The following is a 24,399-nucleotide window of genomic DNA, read 5'->3' on the forward strand; positions in this document are numbered from 1 at the left end:
TGGCTGCTCAGAGCTGTTTGGAGAGCTTTCCAGGAGGACAGCCCTTCCCCCACCCACCCAGAGAGTGCCTAGTCTGTGGGTCTGCCTTTCACAAACCATCTTGCAGATCCTGGTGCAGCTGGGGTCCGGGAGGCATTTCTGATGGTCTTTCTGCCTCCTGAGGGCTCAGTGCAAGTGCGTCCACTGCCTGGGTGTGAAGGGGCTGAGATACCGATCTGCTCTCAGTCATGCCTTTGTTCAAGTCTCAGTCTCTGGGGTTAATATCCAAAGTATACGAAGAACTCACACAACACCCAAAGAATAAATAATTCAGTCAAGATATGGGCAGAAAACATGAACAGACATTTCTCCAAAGAAGATGTCCAAATGGTCAACACACACATGAAAAAATTTTCAACATCGCTCAGCATCAGGGAAGTACAAATCAAAACCACAGAGAGAGAGTACCTCCCACCAGACAGAATGCCTAAAATTAACAAGTCAGGAAACGACAGATGTTGGCAAGGATGCAGAGAAAGGGGATCCCTCCTGCATTGTTGGTGGGAATGCACGCTGGTGTAGGCATTCTGGAAAACAGTATGGAGGTTCCTTAAGATGTTAAAAATAGAGCTATCTGATGATCCAGCAATTTTGCTACTAGGTATTTACCTACAGCAAATGACAACACTAATTCAAAAAGATAACTTGCACCCCGATGTTCATGGCAGCATTATCTACAGTAGCCAGGGTAGGGAAGCAAGGCAAGTGTCCACTGATGGATGAATGGATAATGAAGATGTGGTATATACAGAGCAGAATATTACTCAGCCATCAATTCTGGAATGAAATCTTGTCATTTGCAAGGACATGGATGGAGCTGAGGGGGTATTATGTTAAGTGACATAGTCAATCCGAGAAGAAATACTTTATGATTTTGTGGTATCTCAAACGCAAAACAAGAGGAGAAGCAGAGCCCTGAGTACAGAGAACAGACTGGTGGTTGTGGAGGGGAGGGAAGAGAGGGATGGACAATGGGGAGAGGGAAGTCCGGTTTCCAGGAATGGGATGAATAAGTCCCAGGAGGGAACGGCACAGCACGGGAACACAGTCAGTGCTGTTGTCACAGTGAAGTGAAGTGGTGATAAGATGGCAGCCATGCTCATGTGACCGCAGTGTAACACGCACACACTTGTTGCACCACTGTGTTGTGTGCCTGACACTAACGTCACAGCTTGTGTCCCCTGCACCTAAAACAACCAAAACAGCACAATAGTCTCCAGTCCTTCACATCTCTGCTGCCTGCATCAAGTCCCAGCCTTGGGCCCACAATGCGGCGGTCAGGGTTCGTCTCCAGCTCCCCCTTCGTTGTCCCTGGGGCTCCTGCTAGAAGGGTTCTGCCCGGCCTGGCAGAGCCGTCCCTTATCCTGGGATTGAGCTCCACCATCCGCACTCCACTGGTCCCCGCAGGACCGTCCTCCCTCTGGCTGGCTCCCTGGGGGCCTCAGCCCTCCCCTGCTCCCTGCATGTATCCCAGCCCCCTGGGGCTACCCTAAGGGTGTCAGACTCTGGGGGCTGACGTCGACCAGCCCCCACGGAGGGGACACCTCCACTCTGCTGCAGACTGAAGACATGAAGCCAGCCATGTCCCTGCTCTCTGCCCCCAGCAGTGCTGATCCCGGCCCCTCCTTGGGTCATCTGTGGACCTCAGGACGCCCAGCCTGCTCTGTGGATCCACGTTGCTTCCACATAGCCCATCTTTCGAGGGTCGCCCTTTCCCAAGTGGGGTGACTGTGGAGTCTGTGGGAGTCTGTGGGCCTTTGCTCCTCCCTGGGACATGCGTGGGGGTGACGTGGGGCAGCGGCGGATTCTGAGGGTCACAAAGATGAACAGGTGACTCGTCCTTGGAGGGCTCCCAGCTCAGCACCCGTGGCGGTTGAGCTCTAGTTGGAGCACAGAATGGGTGGCTGGGAGGTTCGGAAGGTACCCAGATCCTCGGGAAGTCCGGAGGAGGCCTGGCGGGTGGGGCCAGGGTGAGGGCCGGGAAGGAGACGAGTGTTGGTGGCTCAGGCCTGTCCTGTGAGAATGCCAGCCCTGCCAGTCCTACATCCTTGGTTCTGTCCCTGAAATGTCGTCTGGCCTGCTGGGTGGCTCAGAGTCCATGCCTCCTCCCTGACCCTCCCGCCTCACCCCCCTGCAGCGTCTTGCACGGCGTCGTTCCCTGTGTGGCTTCCTTCTCCCCTGCTCCTCCCCGAGCCTCCATGAAGGGCTGTGGTCGGCCGGGGGATGGAGGACGCTCCGGGCGCTGTTCTAAGCAAGAAGCCAGTGTGGCACATGGCAGAATGCGGACATTCTGGGCTGACTGGAGTGGCTAGGTGTTCGCGGTGTGTGACAGTGTCCGTCACGGATGCAGGAAGGCTCCCAGCCTCAGAAGCGCATAATTAGAGGCTACTTTTCTTCTCTCTGTCAATGTAGGGTTTGATGACCTTCCGGTGTGTGCTGACCCAGGCGTCCCTGAGAACGGCTTTAGGACACCCGGTGGAGGGCTTTTCCTTGAAAGGTCTGTCACCCAGTTTCACTGCCAAGACGGGTTCACGCTCAAGGGCCCTACAAAGAGGCTGTGTGTGAGATATCTCAATGGAACCCTCGGCTGGATCCCCAGTGATAAGCCCTTCTGTGCACAAGAAGGTAAAGTGCCCCCCTCGTCCGTGGAGGCTGCTCATGGGGCTGTGGGGACCAGCCGCGCCAGCCCAGGGGCCCACCCCACATGCTGGCAGGAGAGCATTGTGGCCAGGCAGGGGGCAAAGGAGGCTTGGTGTCACAAGTCACCGTGTCCCTCCTCTACCGCAATGACAAACCAGGTCCTGGTTTCTGTCGAGGCAGGAGAGCAGCTCAGGTCACACCAGGGGTGCTCACTGCTGCGTCCCTAGCCAGCCGCACACTCCCAGCCCCGGCACCTGAGAAAGCAGAGTACGTGCTGCTCAGACTTGCCCGTGGAGGCAGGGACGTGTGGTACTCGGGAGATCCACTCAGTCACTGTCGCGTCTGTTCCAGGCGGGGTTTGATAGGGAGACAGGGCGGCACAGTGGGCATTTGTTTCCAGCAGTTACCCTATGGTCTCTCGTCATGGCGCGGTATCTGCCTACCTCTGGCAAGCGTGGCAGTGTCTGCTCTGTGTGCTTCATGCTGCGTGGGTGTGTGTGAGTTTAGAACACTGCTCAGAGGTTACCTGGCGGCGGGCAGGGGGCTGACTGTCTCCGCGGCAGGTTGGGCTGACGCAGGGGAAGCAGTGCCGGTGCGGGCAAGGGCTCCGTCTCTTTGCCCACCACCCCTGACCGTGGGTGTGGACGGAGCTTTCCTGACCTTGACAGCTCACTGTTTCTCGGACTTAGCATAGACCGTGTTTATGGAAGTCTTCGAAGCACCAAACTCGACTGTCACTGAGCATAGGCAAAGGCTTCCCCAAGCTGAGAGCATGCGTGGTCTCTGCTTTTATTTTCGAGGTTTTCTTCTAAAAGAGTCAAAATTAAAACAAAGAACTAAAGTGAACTAAATCGCACAGAGAAGGACAGGTGTGTGTGTGACAGGTGGAATCTCAACAACAAAACAAATGAACAAGTAAGAGAAGCGTTGGAACGAACATGGGAGTGGTGGCTGAGCAGGGCTGAGAGAGCTCCAGCTGTGAGGTGGGTCGCAGGAAGGAACATGCGCCCGGGAGTACTGTCTGTGGTACTGTGACCACGGTGTGTGGGGACAGACGGGGACACCCCTGGCGGCACTGTCGGACGTTCTGAAATATGGAATCACTGTGGTTATGCCTAAAAGCAAGAGGACATGGTTGGTCAACTATACTTCAATTAACAATGGTCAGCGTCACCATTCAAAATGGGTGCTGTGGGCCTCGGGTGGATGCTGTGTAGGGAAGGTGGCTCCCTGTGTTGCAGGTAGGAGTCTGTGTCACGTGATACAGACGCTTCTCTATATTTATTGAGATAGGCGTGTGGTATTTCCTCTTTAACTTTGCAGCCTTGCAGGTTACACAAGCTTTCTCTTGAAAATCAAAACAAATTTTTAAAAGGATTTAGAAATAAATGAATATTTTCTGCTATGCGCAGCCCATGCAGGCTGTGGTTTCCATAAGGTTTCAGTAATGAAAAGTTTATTTGGTTTTGTAGATCGACTTCCCTGATAAATCCTTTGGCCCAAGATACTCAGCATTTAAAACCCAGACAGGCTCAGGAACATATCAGGAATAGTAGAACACGCAGGCTCCGAGAATATTGCCTGGAGACAAAGGCCTTCTATTGTTTTATCATCCTGGGAAACAGAGAGCTTATCTAAAAGACAACCTCTTGCCAGTCCTGTCCTAACTACCTAATGAAGTATGCCCCAACTTAGAAGGCCTTCATTTCCCCTTGCTCACTGTGTCTCAGACACATGGACCCTCCTGTGTGTGTGTGTGTGTGTGTGTGTGTGTGTGTGAGTTTAAAAGATTTTATTTATTATTTATATGTCAGAGAGAGAGGGTGCAGGAGCAGAGGGAGAATTAGACACTGTACTGAGCCAGGAGCCCGATGCGGGACTTGATCCCAGGACCCTGGGACTGAGCCAGCCAGGTGTCCCCCTCCTGTGTGTTTTTAAGGCTTTTGCACCTGCTCTCCCTTTGCCTTAAGCTGCCTTCTCCCAGACCTGCTCGATAAGGCCACCTTGCCATGAGGCCCTGCATCATAAACATTATCTCCTCAGGGCGCCTGTCCCATGCACCCGGATTCCAGGGGCCCCTGGTAGGTCCCTGTGACCTCAGCACCTGTTCCTCCTCATGCGAGCGGCAATCACTGCATGTTAGTCTACCTCGAGGATTTACTAACTTGTTAGCGGCCTTCTCCATGCAGCGAGGGTATGAATCCTAACTCTCCGTGCCCAGCGCTTACGGCTGGGTGCTCAGCGAGTCACCAGTGGACAGATGGATGGTTGGATGGATGAATACCGGGTGTTATAAATGCAGGGGTAAACAAAACCCAACACCATCCTTTACAGTGAGGCTTTCCTGTGTGGATATGAATGCTGTGTCTCCAGGGTGGATTACGTAGTTACGTTCCTGGAAACACTTTTTAGGGAGAATGGGTGTCAGAGTTGGCACTTGAAGGAATCAGGTTCATGTTCATATATAACTGGCATTTAAAAAGGCCAGTAAATATTGGTCGTGGTATGTATTCTTAGAACTTTGCCTTTTCTGCTCCTTAGGACTCTGCTCTGTGCTAACTAATGTCATTGAATAATTTGTTCTTAGGTATAACTGTGTAATATCACCTTAATATCCCCTCTTTGACTTGTTTCTATTAAATCCCCTATTACACGAGCAGGACTCAGATGCAGCGATGCAGTGGTCTGGGGAGAAAGGATGTCTCAAAGTGGAAGCTTTGCACCCTCTCAGTTGTATCCCCAAAGTGCCCGTTTGTGTCTGTCTGTGTCGGGTTTGATCACATCCCCACTCCTGCCAGAGTCAGATACCGATGGAGCTTTATCTGTCATCCTTGGTAACGGCATTTTTGGAGCGGCTTTTAAACATTCTTCCGGCTGACGGGATGCACTCATACTGTAGGAAATTTCTCTTATTTCTGTTTGAAACTTCAGAACTGATGAAGATTATATGTATTCGTTTTTGGGCACTAAAGATTCTGGCTTCTCTGTTTCCATAGACATGAAGTGCATAGTCACGTCCGGCTAAGGATGGCCTGGCTGGGCCAGGCTCGTCTTCCTATCTCCCCTCCTCTGGTGGGGGGCTCAGGCGCCAGACGCCAAGGGTAGGATCGTAGCTCAGCTTTGGGGGGCCGACTTCTGTGAAGCTACTGCTGGTCTGTTTTGTTCTGTCCTTTATCTGGGCCACAGCCCTCCTGGCCTCCTGGCCATAGCTCCGGTGCCTGCTCCCAGCTCCCTGGTCAGTGCGAGTCTCTGCTCCATAGCAGCCAGTCCCCATGGTGACTCCATCATGAGCAGAACTTGGGAGGCCGTAGTGCCCTGGGATCCTTGGGCCATGTGCCCCATGGCGGCCCCCAGCTCCTGGCTGTGGACAGAGGCATCTGGTCAGGAGTTTAGGGCACTCTGTGTGAGTGACTGCTGCTTCTGCTCAGCCAGCGACCACACACTCACGGGCCGCAGTGTCCCTTCTGTCCACTGGCTTTACTCACTGACGCTGGCTGCCTGCTAAGGACCTGGGTCAGCTCCCGGAGAAGTCGGAAGCCAGTCAGGGGAACGGTGGCTTTGTCGCGTAAATCAGCACCATGGGGTCAGTTGGCAGCTGGGGTTTTACAGAGGGGCGCCTGGATAAAGGTGTTTTTATTTGCTCTGAGTAATGCCTGCGTTAGCACTACTAAGAAACGTGTTTCCCCGTTTCCATTAAGAAGGCAGCAGTGGTGCCAAGTTGTCACTTGCCTTGTGACTCCAGTCAGGATCATTCTGGCATTGACTTGGGAGGAATTTGTCTATTCTGGTAGAAAAATTATTGGTTAAACGTGAGAGGTTGGAAACCCCTTTCCACAGTTTGAAGCTCAAAAATGAGAGGTCGAACTAGAACCACAACAGTTTTCCATCAAGGACGCTTCCTGCTGAAATTTGCAGACAGAGGGTTGATGGGGTTGTCCCGGGGCTCCATGGCCGCACTTCCTCGACATTTCTTTGCCAGCCACATGCGGAGTCCCGGAGTGCCAAGGGCATGTGGGAGAATGCAGGGGTGCAGTCCCTGTTCTCCAGCTAATCTGGAGATGAAGGCAGATGCCACAGCCAAGCTTTGACTTTGAATGACCCCGGGAAGAGGTCATTCTGTTTTCTAGAGTCAGTTGTCAGATTCTCCATTGGTCCCTGTAAACCCAGCCCCAACCCTACATCAACCCTACATCAGAACTCCTGGGATGTGCTTTTTTTTTTTTTTTTTTAAAGATTTTATTTATTTATTTGACAGAGAGAAATTACAAGTACACTGAGAGGCAGGCAGAGAGAGAGAGAAGGAAGCAGGCTCCCTGCTGAGCAGAGAGCCCAATGCGGGACTCGATCCCAGGACCCTGAGATCATGACCCGAGCTGAAGGCAGCGGCTTAACCCACTGAGCCACCCAGGCGCCCCTGGGATGTGCTTTTTAAACCCACCTGTATTCCTGGCCATGGGCTGCTTGGGTCCCTTCCCTCCGCAGCCTCAGAACTCCTGGGCTCAGGCCTCAGAGCCAACAGTTCATGGTCAAGTCTCCCACCATTCCAAATGTATGGTTGATTCAGAAGGCTTTCGGGAGTGGCTGAGAAACCCAGTCTTACAGCATTGAGATATTCTTGGAGAAAGTTTCTGTGATTGTCGAAATGCTGTTCTTGGATTTTGCTTCATTTTTAAAACTTGCGAAGCTTGGAGCGCAACCCCTCTGTACGCCTCCGGGGATGGCTGCACATGGTTATGCGGGGACACACGCAGAATTGGGAGGAGACCGTGTTCGAAGTGGAGGGTTATAATTTATCCACTGTATTTTATCTCTTAATCACCTTCTGTGTGGACTTCCTGTTCCTGCGCCCCTGATGCTGGGCTACAGACCCTTTCCGAGTCTGTATTCTGCTCCCACCTGCTTCCAGGAAGCAGGTCACCTACCTGTGGGGGCCTGTGTGGTGTTGGCGGTTCCATGTTCTTCCATGTATAACCCGCGTGGAGCAGATCCGGTAGAAGGGAGGTGCCGGCCGGTGTGGCCCCAGCTTGTCCCCCACTGTTCTGCAAGGCCTTTTTTTCCTTCTGCCAAGGCTTTTCTTCTGCCCCAAGGCAGAGGCGGTGGGCTGGGTGGGACCATGTAGTGGGTCATTGTGAGCCCCCAGCTCTGTCCTTCCTCTCTTATTTCCAAAATCGCCTGAGGCTCCACTGCGAGATATGAAGGGTTCCAGGCTGGAGGTGAAGCTCCTTTCATGGCTGGATTGGGACATCTTGTCCTCAGTCCCCTCCAGACCAGGGGCTAGCAGTCCGTGTGCGAGGGCCTTTTATCACAGGGAAGCCTGAAGCCAGGTCCGAAAAGAAGAGCTTTGTGCCAAGCTGGGAAGCACAACAGGCTGAAATTTAAAAAAATAACGTGTCCTTTTTACACCTTTGCAGATTGCCGTATCCCTCAAATCGACGATGCTGAGATTCATAACAGGACATACAGACACGGAGACAAGCTGATCGTCACCTGTCACGAGGGATTCAAGATCCGCTACCCTGATCTGTACAACATGGTTTCTCTGTGCCGTGATGACGGGACGTGGGACAACCTGCCGCTCTGTCAAGGTAGGGGCGCGGGCTAGGAGCACGTGCGCGTCTCTCCACTGGGACGTGGAGGGAAGCAGGGCCCACCGGCTCTGGCCTTGGCATCCGCACACCCTCCCTGCGGTCCCCACCAGCCCCTCGTGCCCACCGTGAGAGCCCAGACCAGAAGAGCCCTTGTTCTTGAGCATGTTGACTTCTCCTTCACACCGAGAACCAAAAGTCTTTTAAGAAATAGGCATTTTGTAACCAGGCTGTGAGCACGATGATGAACTATGGCATTTTTAATGAAAACAGCAGAACGTTTATACTTATTTCAGTGGTGGTGAGGGTAGATTAAAGGCGCATCTTTACAGAGGCTATTTTTTCTTAACGTTATCCATTTTTATAATGCATGAGGAGCAGAAAAATAATCAAATTCAGATTTTATCCAAACTACCCAGTAAATAAGAATCCTCTTGCCTTTTTAACATTTGCCTGGGCCAACACGGAGAACCCTGTTTGTGAAAATAAGTCCTCGCGTGCACATTAATTCTGATTTTATTTTCTTGACATGTGACTTGAAAGCCAGTGCATAATTCATTCTTCGGGGAGGAGGCTTGTTTGCGCCGGAGCCTTGGCGTGTTCCGGTCGAGACGAATGCTAGCGCTGGGCTCTAGGTCATGGCTGGCAGGCTCTGATATTACTCTGCGTGCCCCGGGGTCGGAAATGAATTATTTCCTTCTGTGAGGGCTTAAGAGTCCTACATGGCCCTTTGCAGAAACAGAGGCTCTGGATCGGGAGGACCAAGGGTGGCCAGGCCACCCCTTTGTGAGCTTCTCTGCTCAAACTCCCTATGCCACGTGGCCTGCACAGATGACATTTCCAGGGATACATGTGCTCTGGGGGCACTTCTCGGGAAGATGTGGAGAGTTGTCGCGTGATCTGAGGTTGGGCTGAATATTCACGTGAACATTACCAACCACTGGTCCCTTTCCTTCCCGGGGCCAAGAACGCTTCCTCGGATGCCAGCCCCCTCTGCCTTCATGAATCCTGCATCCCCCACTGTCCCCTGTTCTCCTGCCCTTTCTAGAGGTTTCTTCCTCTTAGGTCTTGCAAATTCCGTGCACCTATTTACGAGTTCTTTTGGTCCCTATTATTTCTTAAGAAATGCCCGAGGGTGGCATCCTCATCAGGGGCTCAGGTGTGGCCTCCTGCTCTGCTCTGTCCACCACCCTGCGCTTGCATCTCAGAGCATCGCCCAGAGCTGGCTGGCTGCTCTTGGAAGGTGCCCTTCCCCGGATAGCACCGTCACCCACACCACCCTCCCTCAGGGCATGTCCCCTGCTCTGTGCCCTGACCTCATCTCCATGCAGAGGCAGGTAGGGGCCTGGCTGCCCAAGCAGTGACTGCCCAACATGGCATGGGCGTGAGGGGTCTGGCGGCATTAGATGGCCTGACACCTCGGAGCGCCACGGGGAGCATGACTGGCCCTTAGCATGACGTCTCGTCCTGTGGCTTTTCTTTGCACTCCCAGATCCGGGGGAGAGAGCCTGACAAGCCGGCTCGCCATTGCCTGGAAGTGTAAATAGAGGTTGCACCAAGCTATTGTGTCAAAGCCTGGTGTCTGCTGCCATGCTTGGGATGGGCTGTCCCCAGCCAAGGAGCATGTCTCTCTTTCCCTGGTTTACTACTGCAGTTACAACCCCTTCTGGCTTCTTTTGGGCCAGGCAAGCAGGCGGGCATGTTCCAAGGCCATGTTTTCCTTGGGAACTTTGTGTTTTGGAGAGCAGTGTCCAGACACATCTGCTGTTTACTGTGGGTCTGTCCGTTTTATATTCAGGGGACTCCAGCTTCTCTGTGGGAGTGGCCAGGAATGACACTCCTTCTTGGGAGGAGCCGCAGGCACTGTCCCTTGTGCCAGCTCATTTGAACAGCACTTAGGGACTCTGATACGGTCAGTTGTTCATGTTGACGTGCTTGTCTTACTTTTCTCAGTCACGGATTCTGTTTATTCCTGAGTCCCAATCTCCCCCTCCTCCCCGACACTTCACTTTTCCTGTGAACACAGTTCACGTTCAGCTCAACGGGTGAATCCTTCCAGGCCGTGGAGAAAGGATGTGGCCACGTGTCTCAGATGTGGCCTGGGTGGTAGTAGGCCCGTGGATCTCTGTGGCACGGGACATGTCGGCCCCAAAGGGAGCATTTTCCTAAGTTCTGCATGCCAGGGCTGCCCTGGCCTCTCTGGTCTCACGCCGAAACATAGATCCCACGTACCAGCTCACTGACCAGGGCAGTCGGCGGAGCATGAAGCCGTTCGAGACTCAGAATGTCAAAGCAAGCCAGTTCGGGAGCAGAGCTCAGACACCTGCTGCCATGGGCATGCTGTGATCCGTGCTCGGCGACTGGAAGGGAGAGTCGGGATTTCCATTATACGTTATTTACTTCACACACAATTAGTTCTCCGCGGGAAGAGCCCCAGCTCTGCAGAGTCATTATTTCCTCTAGTGAGACCACTGACCCCGACAGGAAATGCCAGGATCGCAGTGGGGGCCACACAGAACGGGATTCTGTGCCACTGGGAATGTTCCCCAGGCACAGGTTTCAACACGGAAAAGCAGCTTCCGTTTGGCAGAAGCAGAAGTGTGGGAACACAGACAGCATGGAGAATTCTAGGTGTGCTGTGGGGGCTTGCGACACCCAGCCCCATGCCTGCCGTGCATGTCCTTGGGCTCTGCGCAGACCCTGACCAGGAGCTCCTTGGGAGGGGGCCCAGTGGGGTGTATTCTGAGACACCCTTTTTCTGGGTAGTTCTCAAGGATGAGAACCATGTCAAGTGCACCTAAAATGTAAATTGATCTTCACGTGGCATCACACGGGGTCCGCAGGCCCCTGCCTCACAGTCCAAGCAGGAGAAGGGGGTTTTTGCTGCCACCTCCTCAGACCCCCCCAGGTGTCCCCATTGTTGAAACAGTTGGGGTGTATGTTTGCTGCACAGCACCTCAGTGCTTCTCACCCCCAAGAGCATGTTAGCATCACCTGGGGAGATTTTAAAAATTCGGGGTGCCCTGGCTGTGCATAGACCTAGGGCTTGCAGCCAGGATTGTGTTGCTTAAAGGTTCCCGATGATTCTGAGGTGTGTCTGGGGCTCCCTGATCCCAGCTGTACCCCCCTCACTTCCTCCCTCTTCCCCTGGGCCTCTCTGTGTGGTTTGCAAGCATTACGCCAAATTCTGCGACATGAATCGAACAGGAAAGTGGTTACAGGCGTCTGGCTGAAGAGCCCTTGGAGGCGGGCAGGGGGCCAGGGTTTTGCGGGTCTCGTTGGTGCAGAGGGGACCAAGTGCGACCATCCCTCCTCTTTTCCTCGCCACAGGCTGCCTGAGACCTCTTGCCTCTTCCAATGGCTACGCGAACATCTCCGAGTTGCAGACCTCCTTCCCCGTGGGGACGGTCATCTCCTACCACTGCTTCCCTGGGTACAAGTTGGAGGGGGCCGAGCACCTCGAGTGCCTACACAGCCTCATCTGGTCGACCAGCCCACCCCGGTGCCTTGCTCTGGAAGGTAATGTGTCCACTCTTCGGGAGGGCGACTCACAGTTACAGCGGGTGCTCCTGCGGGAGGTGACGAGCTGGGAATCCTGGTCAGTGCAACTCCCCTTCCTTTGAGTGCACACGGCCCTGAGCTGGGCCGTGAGGCTGGTCATCCCCCAAGAGGCAGGACCTACAGCTAGTCGTAAAACGGGCTTCCCCCGTCTGAGGCTTAAGGGCATCAGAGAGGCGCTTCAGGCATCAGAGGTTAAACCGTAAAATATTGCCAATTTAAGTGAAATGTCCTAAAAAATTAATTTTCTTTGCACGAAATGAAAACAGACTGTATTATGGCGTCGTTCATTTTTCCCTTGCTTTATTGTGTATCCATGCTTCTCCCTGTTCCTGTGCATTTTATGGCTTGGCTTGAGCCGTGGCTGGCACACGCTGGGAAGCCTGGAGCTGAGGGCTCCTTTCTTCCTGTTCTCCTCGAATGCGTGTCATTACCCTGAGCAGTGGTTCGCAGTAGTGAGGGGACAGGGCATCCAGGGACAGCAGCAGGTCGGGGTCTGAGGGGTTTCCTGCTAGCGAAGGTGGGCATACTGGTTCAGCTCTCAGTTTCATGTGGGTCTTGAAATTATGACTGAAGCACACACACTGATTTGTGTGTGGGCCTCTGAGCACAGCGTGCAGGACGGGTCTACGAGGGGGAAGAGGAAAACAAAAGCAGGCTCCAGTTAGGAGGCCCCTGGAGCTTTTCCTGGAAACAAGACATGACCACATGACATTCTTTCAAGGGTGTGCATGCAGCAGGGAAGACGCCGCTGGACCATGGGTTGTGTGGAGTGCTGACAGCCAAAAGAGGCCAGGGGGGCGTCCTAAAGCAGTGCTGGGGGAAGGGCAAGTGGGGGCCCCTGGGACAGCAGCAGGCATGCCCTCCTGAGTCCGGCCCCCACCTGTCCCAGGTCCCTGGGGTTGGGCCTCCAGTGCATGTGGCAGGTAAGACACGGTATGCCTGGTAAAAGCTGAATTTCAGATAAATGACAAATCATTTCTTAATTTGAGCATACTCTCAATATTGCATGGGACTTAACTCATTTGTTAAATTCTCAATTCAAATATAACTGAGCACCCAGTACTTTCACCTGTTAACTCTGGGGACCCTCACCTGCAGGGATGGGGTGTCCCCATGTCCAGAAGTGCAGGCAGGTAGAGGTGAGCCTGGGCCATAAGGAAAGGGGCTCCTGTGGGCCTGGGGGTGTCTCGCTGCTCAGAAAGCTAGAACTAGATTGGGTGGATGGAGTCATGGTTATGATTCTATCAGTCCAAGATGCCTGTTTCAAGATTTTGACAAGTTTTGTTTAAATGTTTTTCAATTGGTTACCTTCTGATAAGCTTCATTTTGAAACTTTGAGAGCTGTTTCTGTGGAGTCTGGAGGATCTGCAGGGAGCAAATGAAACAGACCCTAGTGTTAGTAGCTGGTAGCTAAGGTTGGAACACAGAACAGGAGTGTAGCCTCGTCCTCCACCAGCAAGGGCTATGGCCAGGGTAACCATTGCCACAAAGGCCACAGTGGCCTTTCCTCTGAGGTTTTGGTGTGTGTGCGCGTGCATGTATGGCTGCGTGCATCTGTGTGTGTGTACACGTGCACATGTACACGTGTATGTATGCCATGTGTGTGTGTTGAATAATCTTCGCATTTCTGCTCTCCCTGTAAAGTATCTGGTGGAAGCACTCGTGGGACCTTGAACTGCTAACTGGGCAAAGATGCCAAAACTGTGATTCAGAACCAAGAGGCACCGCGCCGACTGAAGGATTTTTGTGTTTCGAGACTTGATAGAAACGGGGCCAGGTTGAACGATGGTTCGGGGTACCAGGCAAGGATTCATGGAAGATTATCCAGATGCATCAGATGTTGCTGTTTCCTCAGCCTTACTGGAATCATATGCGGTCTTTGAAAGGAGGAGTCATGCTGTCACGGGGCACCCGTTGTCATCCCCAGGGACTCTGCCCCTTGCCCTCTGTCACCTGGTTCCCCCTTCAGTTTCCCATCTTTCTTAGCACACAGTCTGATTTTTCTTGATGTCCCAGGGAAATCCACTGCATGGTGCTGGGAAGCATGGAGCCTTCAGGGGCTTTTAAACATAGCGGTGATTTGACCCCCGAGCGCCTGGATCTGGTTGGCTGTGCCAGGGAAGTGGTTCCCTTCCGTTTTGGGGCTCCCCAGGACCCACCAGTGCGTCAGCTGTGGTCCCCACCGCAAGCCTTCTCCACACCCATAAACGTATGGCCAAAGAAAATGGAGATGTGCTGTGGTGAAATCCATAGGACATGGCAAAAAGGGGTTCTAAGCGGGAATTTCATGACGATACAGGCCTACCTCCAGGAGCATCTCAACAGTTTAGCATCACAGCACAAAGAACTAGAAAAGAAACCAATATCCAGTGTTAGTAGAAGGACGGAAATAATAAAGATCAGAGAGGAGGGGATGCCTGGGTGGCTCAGTGGGTTAAGTGTCTGTCTTAGATCGAGTCCCTGCATCGGGCTCCCGGCTCAGCAGGGAAGCTGCTTTTCCTCCTGCCTGCTGCTCCCCCTGCTTGTGCGCACATGCGCGCATGCTCTCTCTCTCTCTCAAATAAATCTTAAGAGATCAGAGAGGGAAAAAACGGCTGAAAGGACAACAGAAAGATCAATGAAACCAAGAGTAGGTTCTGTGATAAACAAAACTGACAGACCCTTAGGTCGACAACCCAAGAGGAAAAAGAGAAAGAGCTCAATTAAATAAACTCAGATATGAAAGAAAAGTTATAACTGATACTACAAGAAATACAAAGGCGTGTAAGAGACACTATGAACAATTATACGTAAGCTGGTTAGACAACCCGGGAGAAAAGAATAAATCCATGGAAACTTAAAATCTTCCCAAACCGAATCATGAAGAAATGGAAAGTCTAAATAGGCTGATGACTAGGAAGGAGATAGAGCCAGAAATCCGAAACCTCCCAGCAAACCAAAGTCCGGGACAAGACAGCTTCCCCAGGGAATTCTACCAAACATTCAGAGAAGATTTAATACCCGTTCCTCTCAAAGTCTTCCCAAAAGCTGAAGAGGAGGAAATGCTTCCAAACTCATTTTGTGAGGCTAGCATTGCTCTGACCCCCAAACCAGACAAGGACACCACAAGCAGAAAAAGTTAGAAGCCAGTATCCCTGAGGAACATAGACGTAAAAACTCAACAGAATATTAGTAAACAGAGGCAAAGGGCCAACAGACACACGAGAAGATGCTCAGCATCACTCACGGTCAGGGAAATAAAACCAGAATGACAGTGAGATCCCACCTCACATCTGCCTAAGTGGCTAAAATGAACACCACAGAGATAATAGGTGTCGGCACGCTTGCAGAGAAAGGGGAGCCCTTGTGCACAGTTGGTGGGCGTGCAAGCTGGTGCAGCTGCTCTGGAAAACAGGATGGAGGGTCCTCAAAAAAACTGGAAATAGAACTACCCTATGATCCAGGAATCACACTTCTGGGTATTTACCCAAAGCAAATGAAAATCTATGCGAAGGGAAACATGCACCCCATGTTTGCAGCAGCGTTATCCAGAACAGCCAAGATACGGATGAGCCTGAGTGTCCATCAAGTGATGAGTGGATGAAGAAGTCGTGGTATGTATGTATGCAGTGGAACATTGGTTAGCTGTCAAATTAGGAATGAGATCTTGGCACTTGGAACGGTTTGGATGGACCAGAGGGTACTAAGTATCAGGCAAAGACAAATACCACATGATTTCACTTAAATGTGGACTCTAAGAAACTCTGGTTGCCAGGCTCACTGTGGTGGCCATTGTGGGGTGTGTGTAGACTTCCAGTCCCTGTGTTGCACAACTGGTGTAATGTTGTGTCATAGACTCCACAGAAGGAAGGAGGAGGCGGGAACACAGCCATCCGTCCATGAAGGTGGGGGGCCTGGGGGTTCTTGTGCTTGTTTTTCCCAAATAGGGACGCAGTCACTCCACTTGCCATGACTGGGGCAGGGGCTCCCCATGCAGACCTCCTCCACAGGCATTTTCCCAGGAACAGGCAAGCTGGACCTTGTTAGAAGCTGGACATCAGAGTTTTTTCATCCGACCAGTCCACAGCTGAGGATGCTGGCGCTGGTTTCTACCCTTCACCGGCCGGTTTCAGACCTGATTACAGGGAATGTGCATTTCGATTTCCTGAGAACCCACCAGCACCTAGAAGGCCTGTGTAGGCCCACAGCCTTCTCCAGAGAAAGAACAAAAACAAGAGTCCGAAAATCGCTGTTCAGCCGAATGTGAAATCCCTGGAAATGTTCTGATTTAGGATCAACACTGAAAGCTAGTGTGGACATGGAGGCATTGTCCAACCCCCTCAGGTCCCAGAGGACCCCATATACTTTCCCTGGCAGGAAGCACCTTGCAGCCGTGAAGTGAACCCATGAAGGGGCAGGAGACAGGCAGCAGGAAGTCGGGGCCTTGTCACATGGCACCTGCCCTGCTCAGGGCAGCCTGAGGCCTCCTTCAGATCCAGGATACACTCAGGCCATTCCAGCCCCGCTGGGCCTGTATCCTTCCGATCTTACACGAGGAAAAGTCCGAGCACATGAAGGGTTCATCTGGGATGCGATCGTGTGTCATTGTGTTACCTGCCAACCAGTTGGGACGGTCTCCCCATGGGGCTGGTGCCCCTCCTGCCGCCCCCCGCCCAAACCAGCAAGCTGGGGAGTATAGGCTTTCTCTGCCCTCCTACACACGAGCCCCAGAAAGTGCAGAACTGTGTCCCTTCATTACCTGGACACTCTCCTGCCCTGGGTTTTAAGTAGTTCAACAGGACTGGTGGGACTGAGTCACCGCGGGATTGACTGGTGCTGAGTCTGGACCATCAGTCATGGAATTTGGAGTTGGGGATGCCTCAGACGTCTCCGGAGAGACTTTCTCCCCGACCCCACATGCCCCAGTGCCTCCTTTGCAGAAATAAAGCAGCATGGACAGAACTGAGTGGCCGTGTCCCAGGCCCGGCCGGGTGTGCAAGTCCCTCACGTGGGGCCCTCATGGCTCTCTGTCCCGTTCTTCCTCCCTTGCACTTTGCACCAGGAAGGGCAACCTCCAGAACTCCCTTTCCTTTGGGCAGCATGGCTCCGGGGGCACCCTGCATTCCTCCCTGGCACCAGCGGGAGCTCAGGCAACTGAACATCCTTGGTTCCCTCTGCTGGCTGCAGAGGGGCTGTTAATACATGGTCACTCATCCTGACAAGCACAGTGAGAGGCATGGAGCCGCCCGGCAGAGTGCAAACAGGCTCCAGCGGCCTCCAAGCTTGCCCAAGGTTACCGACTCACAGGGGGTCCTGCCCATGCACGCTCTGAGACCGCAGCCCCTCAGGTACCCTAGGACCCAGTGTGTCTGCTAGAGGTCAGGCTCTGGGTTCTAAGCCTCACTCCCTGAGTCCCTTCCTCCCATGCAAAGGGACCTGACTTGGCGGGGAGGTGGTCCCCAGGCTCCTTCCCGGCTCCACACTGTGGTACTCTGCTCTTACCCAGAGTGCACTGCCCCAGACTTCCTGCGCCCACACCGTCAGCCTTGGGTCTGCATCCCTGGGAAGGGAGCCGTGTCTGCTGAGGGTCATCTTGGCACCAGCCATGTCACTCCACATCTTTATTCAGCCTCGGAACCACTCCAGGCAATCTTACTCGCTCTCTGCCCAGAGAAACAGGTCTGGGAGCCCATGCGAACAGCCAGGACTCACTCCGCAGGGGTACTCCCTCCACGGCTCTGTGCTGGCTTCTCTGCTGCACTGCTGTTCCCGGCACCCTGGTTCTCCATTCTGGAAGAGGTTTCAGAGGAGGGAAGATACACGCTGTGATTTAACCCAAGCTGCAGGAGAGGTGATGGTGCTGGAGTGTTCTTCCGCCTTCCCTCCCTCCTTCCTGGGAGGGCTGTGGTGCAGCAGCTGGGGTGCTCTGAAGCCCGTGGGACCTGCACTCCCCTCAGCTGGCGTGGCAGCAGCAGGGACCTGCAAAGACCTCCCACCACCCAGAACACACGCGTTGGCCAACCGTGTGGTCCTCTGGGCCCTGTGAGCCTCCCCTGGGCTCTCCAGCTCCCTCTAGACTCACCCCTGACCCAGCCGCCCCTGCATTCAGTGTGAAATGGAATCAGAAGAGGAAGAAGAGCAGTGAGTGGTTTTCTTCTCTCTTTTCTCCCCAGTGCAGCAATGGGGCTTTGGTTCAAGGGAAGACAGAGGGTTTCTGCTTTATCTGCTCGCCTACCTGCACCCTTCTCTCATGTTCTCTCCTGCGTGTAAAAGGTTTCCACGGGGCCAGGTAGCACGGGCTCAGGCTCCGGCCTCTCGCCTAGACACCCCGAGGTCTGGAGGCTCCCCAGAAAGCAGTGGCCAGACTGGGCTGTGTCCCTGCACCCACACGCCAACGTTCTGTGCTTCTCGTTCACACGCTGTGCTTCCACTTCAGGTTTGCTCGCAGGAAGAGCTTTTGCTGCAGTAAAGCGTGTGTCGCTCCTCTCGTTCCGCGTCCCAAGGACCTTGAGGCCAGAGAGCGAAGTCACCGGCTGTCTCAGCCCGTGTCCTCGGCTGCTAGCCTGCCAGAGTGTGAGCAGGTTAACTTAGAGTCCTCGATAGGAACCCGGCCTAGATTAAAGTCTGACAGCATTTTTAGGTCTTACTCTCAAACATGGGAGACTCATCCATGTTCTGCGAAGACAAACGTGCGTCCTGGCCTGGAAAAGAGGCTGGCTGGGGCTCTCGCTGCCCTGTGAGCAGATGACCTCGGCTCGCAGAGCCCGCGGGAGCGGCGTGGGCACTGAGAATGTGCGAGGCTCCCTGGCGTTTACCTTAGCCCCTTGTGCCATCCCGTTTGCTGGTATCAGAAGTGCCTGTGCCAGGTACGGCATGATCCCAGCACAGCCTTCCTCTCAGGAGGAAATGCAGAACACAAGCAGTCTTGCTCACTGTTCGCAAGCAGCTGTCGGTCATCGTGGTACGTGTCCACGCTTGGCTCTCACGTCCCCGCCGGGCGATCGCAGGGGTGCTCCAGCGTTTCCCGGGGTCACTGTGCTCATGTTTTCCTCTCTCTTGCAGCAAGTACTTTGGCTGCAGCAGCCCCTTGCCTTCCTGGTCACACTCTTCCCTGCTCAGGAGCCAGCCGTGCTGTGGCATCAAGAACCCTCATTAGCTGTTTCCCCTTCTACACTGAATCCAGAAACACTGGTCTTTCTTGACTCAGAGCCAGAAGGCCTGGTCCTGGTTCCTCCAGGAGGACGGGGTTCCTGGGCTCCCTTGTCTCCTCCTTGGGCTCCTTTCCCTGGAGCTGCATGGCCCCTGGCCTGGCAGCCCCGCGCTTCCGCCCACCTCGCAGCCTGAGCTGCTGGAGGCCCCTCGCAGCACCTTGCCTGCCCTCCAGCCTTGGTAGGAACGAGTGGCCGTGGGTGCCACAGCGTTCCTGGACTCTGAGAGCTGGTTTCCCACTTCATTCGAGTAAAGAGATTTACGTGGAAGTCAGAGGTACCAGGAAAGGCCAGCAAAGGCAGCCGAACCCTGGGGTGGCTTTTTCGCCTAATAGGAACCAAAGGACACAAAGGAGAACTCGAACCACTCCAGGGATGGGGTCCCATCCAGCTGCAGCCCTGTCTCCCTTGGCTCCCACCCGCAGGTAGCCCGGTCCGTGGGGGTGGGTTCTGAAGCCAGGCCCCTCGTTCATGTCTTCGTGGGGAAAGTCTTGGATGCAGGGCTCGGGGCTGAGGGTGCATCCCTGGCCAGTGAGCAAATCAGACACTGGACACCCTCCTTGCCGGCGCTGTGGGTCTGATGAGGCCCCCAGTGTGGAGTGCCATGAGGGACCAGTGGCCAGCATTCTGCTGCAAAGCCATGCATCCATGGCGGGAGCCTGGCACCAGTGTCTCCCAGGGCTCATGCTTCTCAACGGGTCTGATTCCCACATCTTCCAGGGAACTCAGGCCAGGGAGGGCTTGTGGCTGTCACCAAGATGATTCTTGCTCTGCCTTATAACCGCCTCTGAATTTGGAGAAGCTTGCAGACGTGGGAGCTGAGGTCTTTCCGTTGTGCTGTTCATATGTCGAGTCACTGAAAGGAGTGTGGGACTCACAGCCACAAAGCTGCACCCCGGGTCTGAGCCACCGGTCACGCTGACGGAGCGACCATGTCGTGCTCAGAAATTTCATCCTGGGACAAATGGGAAAATCTCGCTGTTTGTCCCCAAACTCCAGAATATCTCCCCATTCGCTGCTGCTCCAGGCAGCGTTTCTTTCTTTCTCTGCTGTCTGCGAAGTTCCGTGCCTTGTATTTCATGCAAGTGGGAAAACCTACTTGCAGAGTAGGAAAACCTCTGGCAGTCAGGTCAGCACAGAAGGCCATAAACCCCCCAGCAGGTGGCAGTGGCAGCCCTGGGAACATCCGGGTATCCTGGGGGGTGGTTTGGGAGCCACTCCCTCCCTACTTTTCTTCACTGATGGTTGCCAGAGGGTCCTGCTTTTCCCCCAGTAATTAGACATTTGGAGGACAGGCTGGTCAACCCGTCCTACCTTTCTGCATGTATCTCAGGGTTTCGAATCATTCATTGTTTCTGTAGAACCTGTCACTGTCTTGCCTGCGTTCATAGTCTCTTTCTCTTTTTGTGCAGGAAAAGCAATTCTCATTGTTCTTGGTTTTGTTCTTGCAAAAAGATGGTGCCTGACTCTAAATTCACCCAGTTTTCTGTGGCAGGGACAGCTCATTCTTCTCCTGGGGGCATGGCTTATGTTCTGGACAGTGCATCCTGATGGATGAGATTCTAATGCAGTTTCCAGCACTTGTCTTCCTCGCGCGGGGAGAGGTGTCGAGAAGGGGGCAGTCACTGGAGTTTGAACAAAGGCAATCACAAGTGAACCTCCATCTGTGTTTTCCTACCACAAATACCTTATCCCGGGGGATATTGTTTTGGCTCAGGAAGAAAAGTGATTTTCTAGGAAGCACAGCATCCCAGAATTCTATAGCCCGCCCCAGCTGAGGAGCGTCGGGGGACCTGGCTATGCTGTGCCTGACATTATCAGGACACGGTCCCTTTGTGTTGACTCTGGGTGACTCTGTCTTTTCCCTAGAGGCAGTGCTTCCCAGCCTGGTTTCTGCGGACACAGCCCAGGGAGGGTTGGAGGCCTGTGAATCCACTCCCCAGTTGCCCTGCTCCTATCCCCTGTGCCTGGCCACTGTGGGGCATGCAGCTGGTTTAGTGCCCTTTGAGGAAATCTCAGTGTCTTGTTGTTTTGCAAGGATGCTGATGTGAGCCAGGAAACCCTCCTGGTCTGGAGGGCTGCTTTCCTGGGGACCTGGGGACTCAACCTCAGTTGCAGGCCCAGCGCGGCTTGTGTTCCTCACCTGAGGTTCACAAAGCATGGTGTACATGTGACTTACACAGCAGGGTCAGATGTCCTCGCCTTTCTGGAAATCTGGGAAGAGTTCACAGTGCCATGTTCCCTCTGAGACCCAGGGTAGGTCCGCTCCCTGCCTCGTCCGGCTCCCAGCATGGCCTCGGCGTCCCTCGCTCGTCCTCCCAGAGCTGCAGTGCGCCCTTCCCGCAGGGACTCCAGTCACGCTGGAATGAGGGCTGCCCCTCCTGCAGGAGGACCTCCCCGTAATCTGATTTCATCGCAGCATGCAAGTTGAGTTTCCAGAGATCTTGCTCACGGGTGCCTGGACTTTGGACTCCAGCATGGTTTTTTTAGGGACAGTTTAACCTGCAGCTCATGTTCTCCCTTGGCTTAGGGGGAAACAGACACCCTCTGTCTCCCCTCCACCTGCTTCCAGTTTGGAAAGATTTTCTTAAAGGTGTCCCCAGCCCATTGACCAGCCTCCCTGGGACCCTGTCCTCAACACTGCCCCAGATTTGTGTCCCCTTGGGCCCAGCGCACAGCACCCGCTGTGCCCCTGGAGGCAAGGGGTCTCCCCCACCTCCTCTTCCTCTGCCTCTTTCAACCTCTGATCTGCCCCCGCACAGCCCAGCAGATAAAGAAATTGCTGCTCAGACATCTGCCCTTGGGTGGCCTACACACCTTTCCCTGAGGCACATGTGAGACCCCATGCAGGACTCAGGAGGGAGTGAGGATCCAGAGTAACCTCATTTAAGGTCAGATCCTAGCTTGGCAGTTTATTTGTTGAGTGACCTTGGGTAAATGACCTCACCCTGCTGAGCCCTGCTTTTCTTACCTGTGCAAGTGAGGCCACAAGGAACCCGCCATGCATGGGGGTCATTGGGATTAGGTGGGGCGGTGTGCATGCAGCTCTCAGGGTCTATGAGGTCAGCGTCCCTCAGGATGGGTACCTGTGGAGTTGTGGTTGTGCTTTCTGCTTATGTTTGACTTCACTGCCCGTCATGTGATGAACGGTCACAGTAGCCATCCAAAGCCCAGGTCTCCTTTCTCATTTGTACAGATCCTACTGCACGGATGGTACCGTTTCTGTGTCATGGGTGGTGGGCATGCTGGCTCAGGACAAGGGGAGGCAGACGCCGTGGGGTGGCTTGTGTCTGGTCAGGATTTGAACCTGGGCATGGAGCGGCTGTGGGGGGTCCTGGATCCCCGGCAGTCCCGCCCTCTCCACCCTGACCCCTGCTCTGCCGACTGGCTGCTGGCCGGCTGCTCCTTTGTGTCCTCTCCTGCCCACAGCGTTGCGGCCAGCACTTCCCAGATTGGTTCTGGTGCTAGGAGCACAGGGCACTTCATGCAGAATGGCCCAGTGGCTGGGACACACCGTGGAAACCTTCGAAGCATCTTTGTGAGCGGAAGACGTGGCGGTTTATTTTCCTCATGTAATGTAGAGCCGTGCCCACGCTCGCAAGCGCACCATGCAAGCCCTTACTTCTCATCCATGAGGATTTCTGAGTAGCAAGAATGAGAAGGCACCGATGGGATGGAAGTTGGAGGGTCAGAATACTCAGTAGGCTAGTTTTGTCCTGGAAGGAGAATCTGAACACGGCCCGACACCGTGACTGCATTGACCTGGGGCGGGGTGTGATGGTGGGAGGGTTGGCTGACCGCCCGCAGGGGCAGAGCAGACCCACGCCGGCGGGACGTGCTCCTCTTCATCCTGTACCTCTGCCGGCTTCCCCTTTCAGAGAAGATGCCCCAGTTCCAGCAGGGTCTCCGGCCCGAGGGAACCCTCGTTCGGAGAAGGTTTGCAGACGCGAGAAGGCTGACACATGGATCTCTTTGTGCTTTGTGTCTCCCCTGCGGCGGTGAAGGCCCTCGGAGCGCAGTCGCTGCAGAGATGGAAGAGCTGCCTCATCAGAGCCCCCGAGTCGCCATCAGCCATCCCTGCGGCCAAGGAAGGCAGAGAAGCCGTGTGTGCCCTACGCCCTCCCCGTGCTCCCCGCGGCGGCCCTGTGTCTCAGCCGCTGCCCGCCTCACACTCCAGCCACCACAAAGCCGCACACCTGTCCTCGCTCTGCCTGGGTGCTGTGTATCTTTGTCTTCCTCCCTCAGTGTGGCGGCCCCACGATGACATGGAGCTGATGCTCCCTCCCAGCCCAGGGCAGCTGCGCAGTCCTGATCCTCACCCATCTGTCAGCTCGGACCGGAGCAGCAGACGCCAGGCTCCCTGCAGCCTGTGGAAAAGCAGAGCCCCAGCCTCGTCCCCGCCATTTGCTTCCTCGGTGGACACATGTGTTGGCCTTCCTTGTTGCTACAGCAAAACAGAAGTGGAAAATACGCCATGCTCCAGGACATTCACTGACTTTCCCTGAGCAAAAGACAAAGTTTCAGGATTCCCCTTGGAAACAGCTGGGACTTATGCCTGGAGGTCTTCTCTCCAGCTTCCTGGAATCGTGACCCAAATGCAGAGGAGACAGGGAGTTTTCTTTATTGGAAGCCTGCCGGCCACTGATGGCCAAGACGGTGACGTTGTGTGTGTCTGAGCATGGCCTGCACCCCTGCTCCTGAGGCCGCCGCTCAGACAGCATGCTTGGTGCCTCGAGATGATTGGCACTGGCCCCTCGGAGCTGCCGGCTTTCCCACCACGTCCCCAAGCTCCCCAGCCCTGCGCAGAGCAAGCTTGCCACAGTTTCTTCCAGGTCTGGGGCAGCACTTCCCGGGTGTCAGGATGGTCTGACTTGCGTGGGACCCCCACCAGGTGGCGCTGAGCTGTGTGTTCCCACTGGCTCCTGGCTGAACCCCCAGCTGGTGGTCTGGGTACTGTAGCTGGAAGCACGGGTCTGGCGGAAGGCGAAGACCCACCGCAGCCACCACGGCCACCTCATTCTCACACTGGCTCTTCTGGCTGCTGCCAGCCAGCCATGGGGCATGGGGCCTTCTTCCAACATCTGAGGCCACACCCTCACATTGGATCCCGCCCTGAGACTCACCTGGAGCCCCAAAGACCTTGCTGAGCCCAGGACCTAGTTGGGACTCACCAAGCCACACTCCCTGGTGACACCACATGCCGGCAGGATGGAGGAACCGCTATCGTGCAGGTCAGAGACATGGAGACAAGGGCCATGTGCAGTGCAGATGGCAGGTGGGCGAGTGCTGGTGTGCTGTGCATGGGAGTGTGTCCCCAGAGATGTTCCGTGGCCCCAGCAGAGGGGAAGTGGATTTTCACGTGGTGGCATTTGTGCATGTGGCCTGGT

At 54.4% G+C, this 24,399-nt stretch overlaps 1 protein-coding gene and 1 long non-coding RNA gene across 8 annotated transcripts in view; one reads left to right on the plus strand and one right to left on the minus strand.

The window, feature by feature from the left end:
* The window catches only part of LOC309850529, a 510,333-nt gene that overhangs the window by 143,864 nt on the left and 342,070 nt on the right, over positions 1-24,399 (minus strand). The window lies entirely within an intron of this gene.
* SUSD4 (sushi domain containing 4) overlaps positions 1-24,399 on the plus strand; it is a 78,246-nt gene that overhangs the window by 42,471 nt on the left and 11,376 nt on the right. For 5 of the 7 annotated variants that reach the window (XR_014304306.1, XR_014304308.1, XM_082704552.1 and 2 more), the window contains 3 exons: positions 2,452-2,664; positions 8,091-8,264; positions 11,595-11,783. Coding sequence is in view for 4 of the 7 variants with exons in the window: in XM_082704552.1 (XP_082560678.1) it covers positions 2,452-2,664; positions 8,091-8,264; positions 11,595-11,783 (576 nt within the window). In the remaining 3 variants the exon portion in view is untranslated. The remainder of the gene's footprint in view (positions 1-2,451; positions 2,665-8,090; positions 8,265-11,594; positions 11,784-24,399) is intronic. The other 2 variants (XR_014304307.1, XM_082704554.1) reach the window with 1 other exon arrangement.

The sequence above is a fragment of the Mustela nivalis genome (genome assembly GCF_964662115.1).
Source record: "Mustela nivalis genome assembly, chromosome: 16".
NCBI lineage: Eukaryota > Metazoa > Chordata > Mammalia > Carnivora > Mustelidae > Mustela > Mustela nivalis.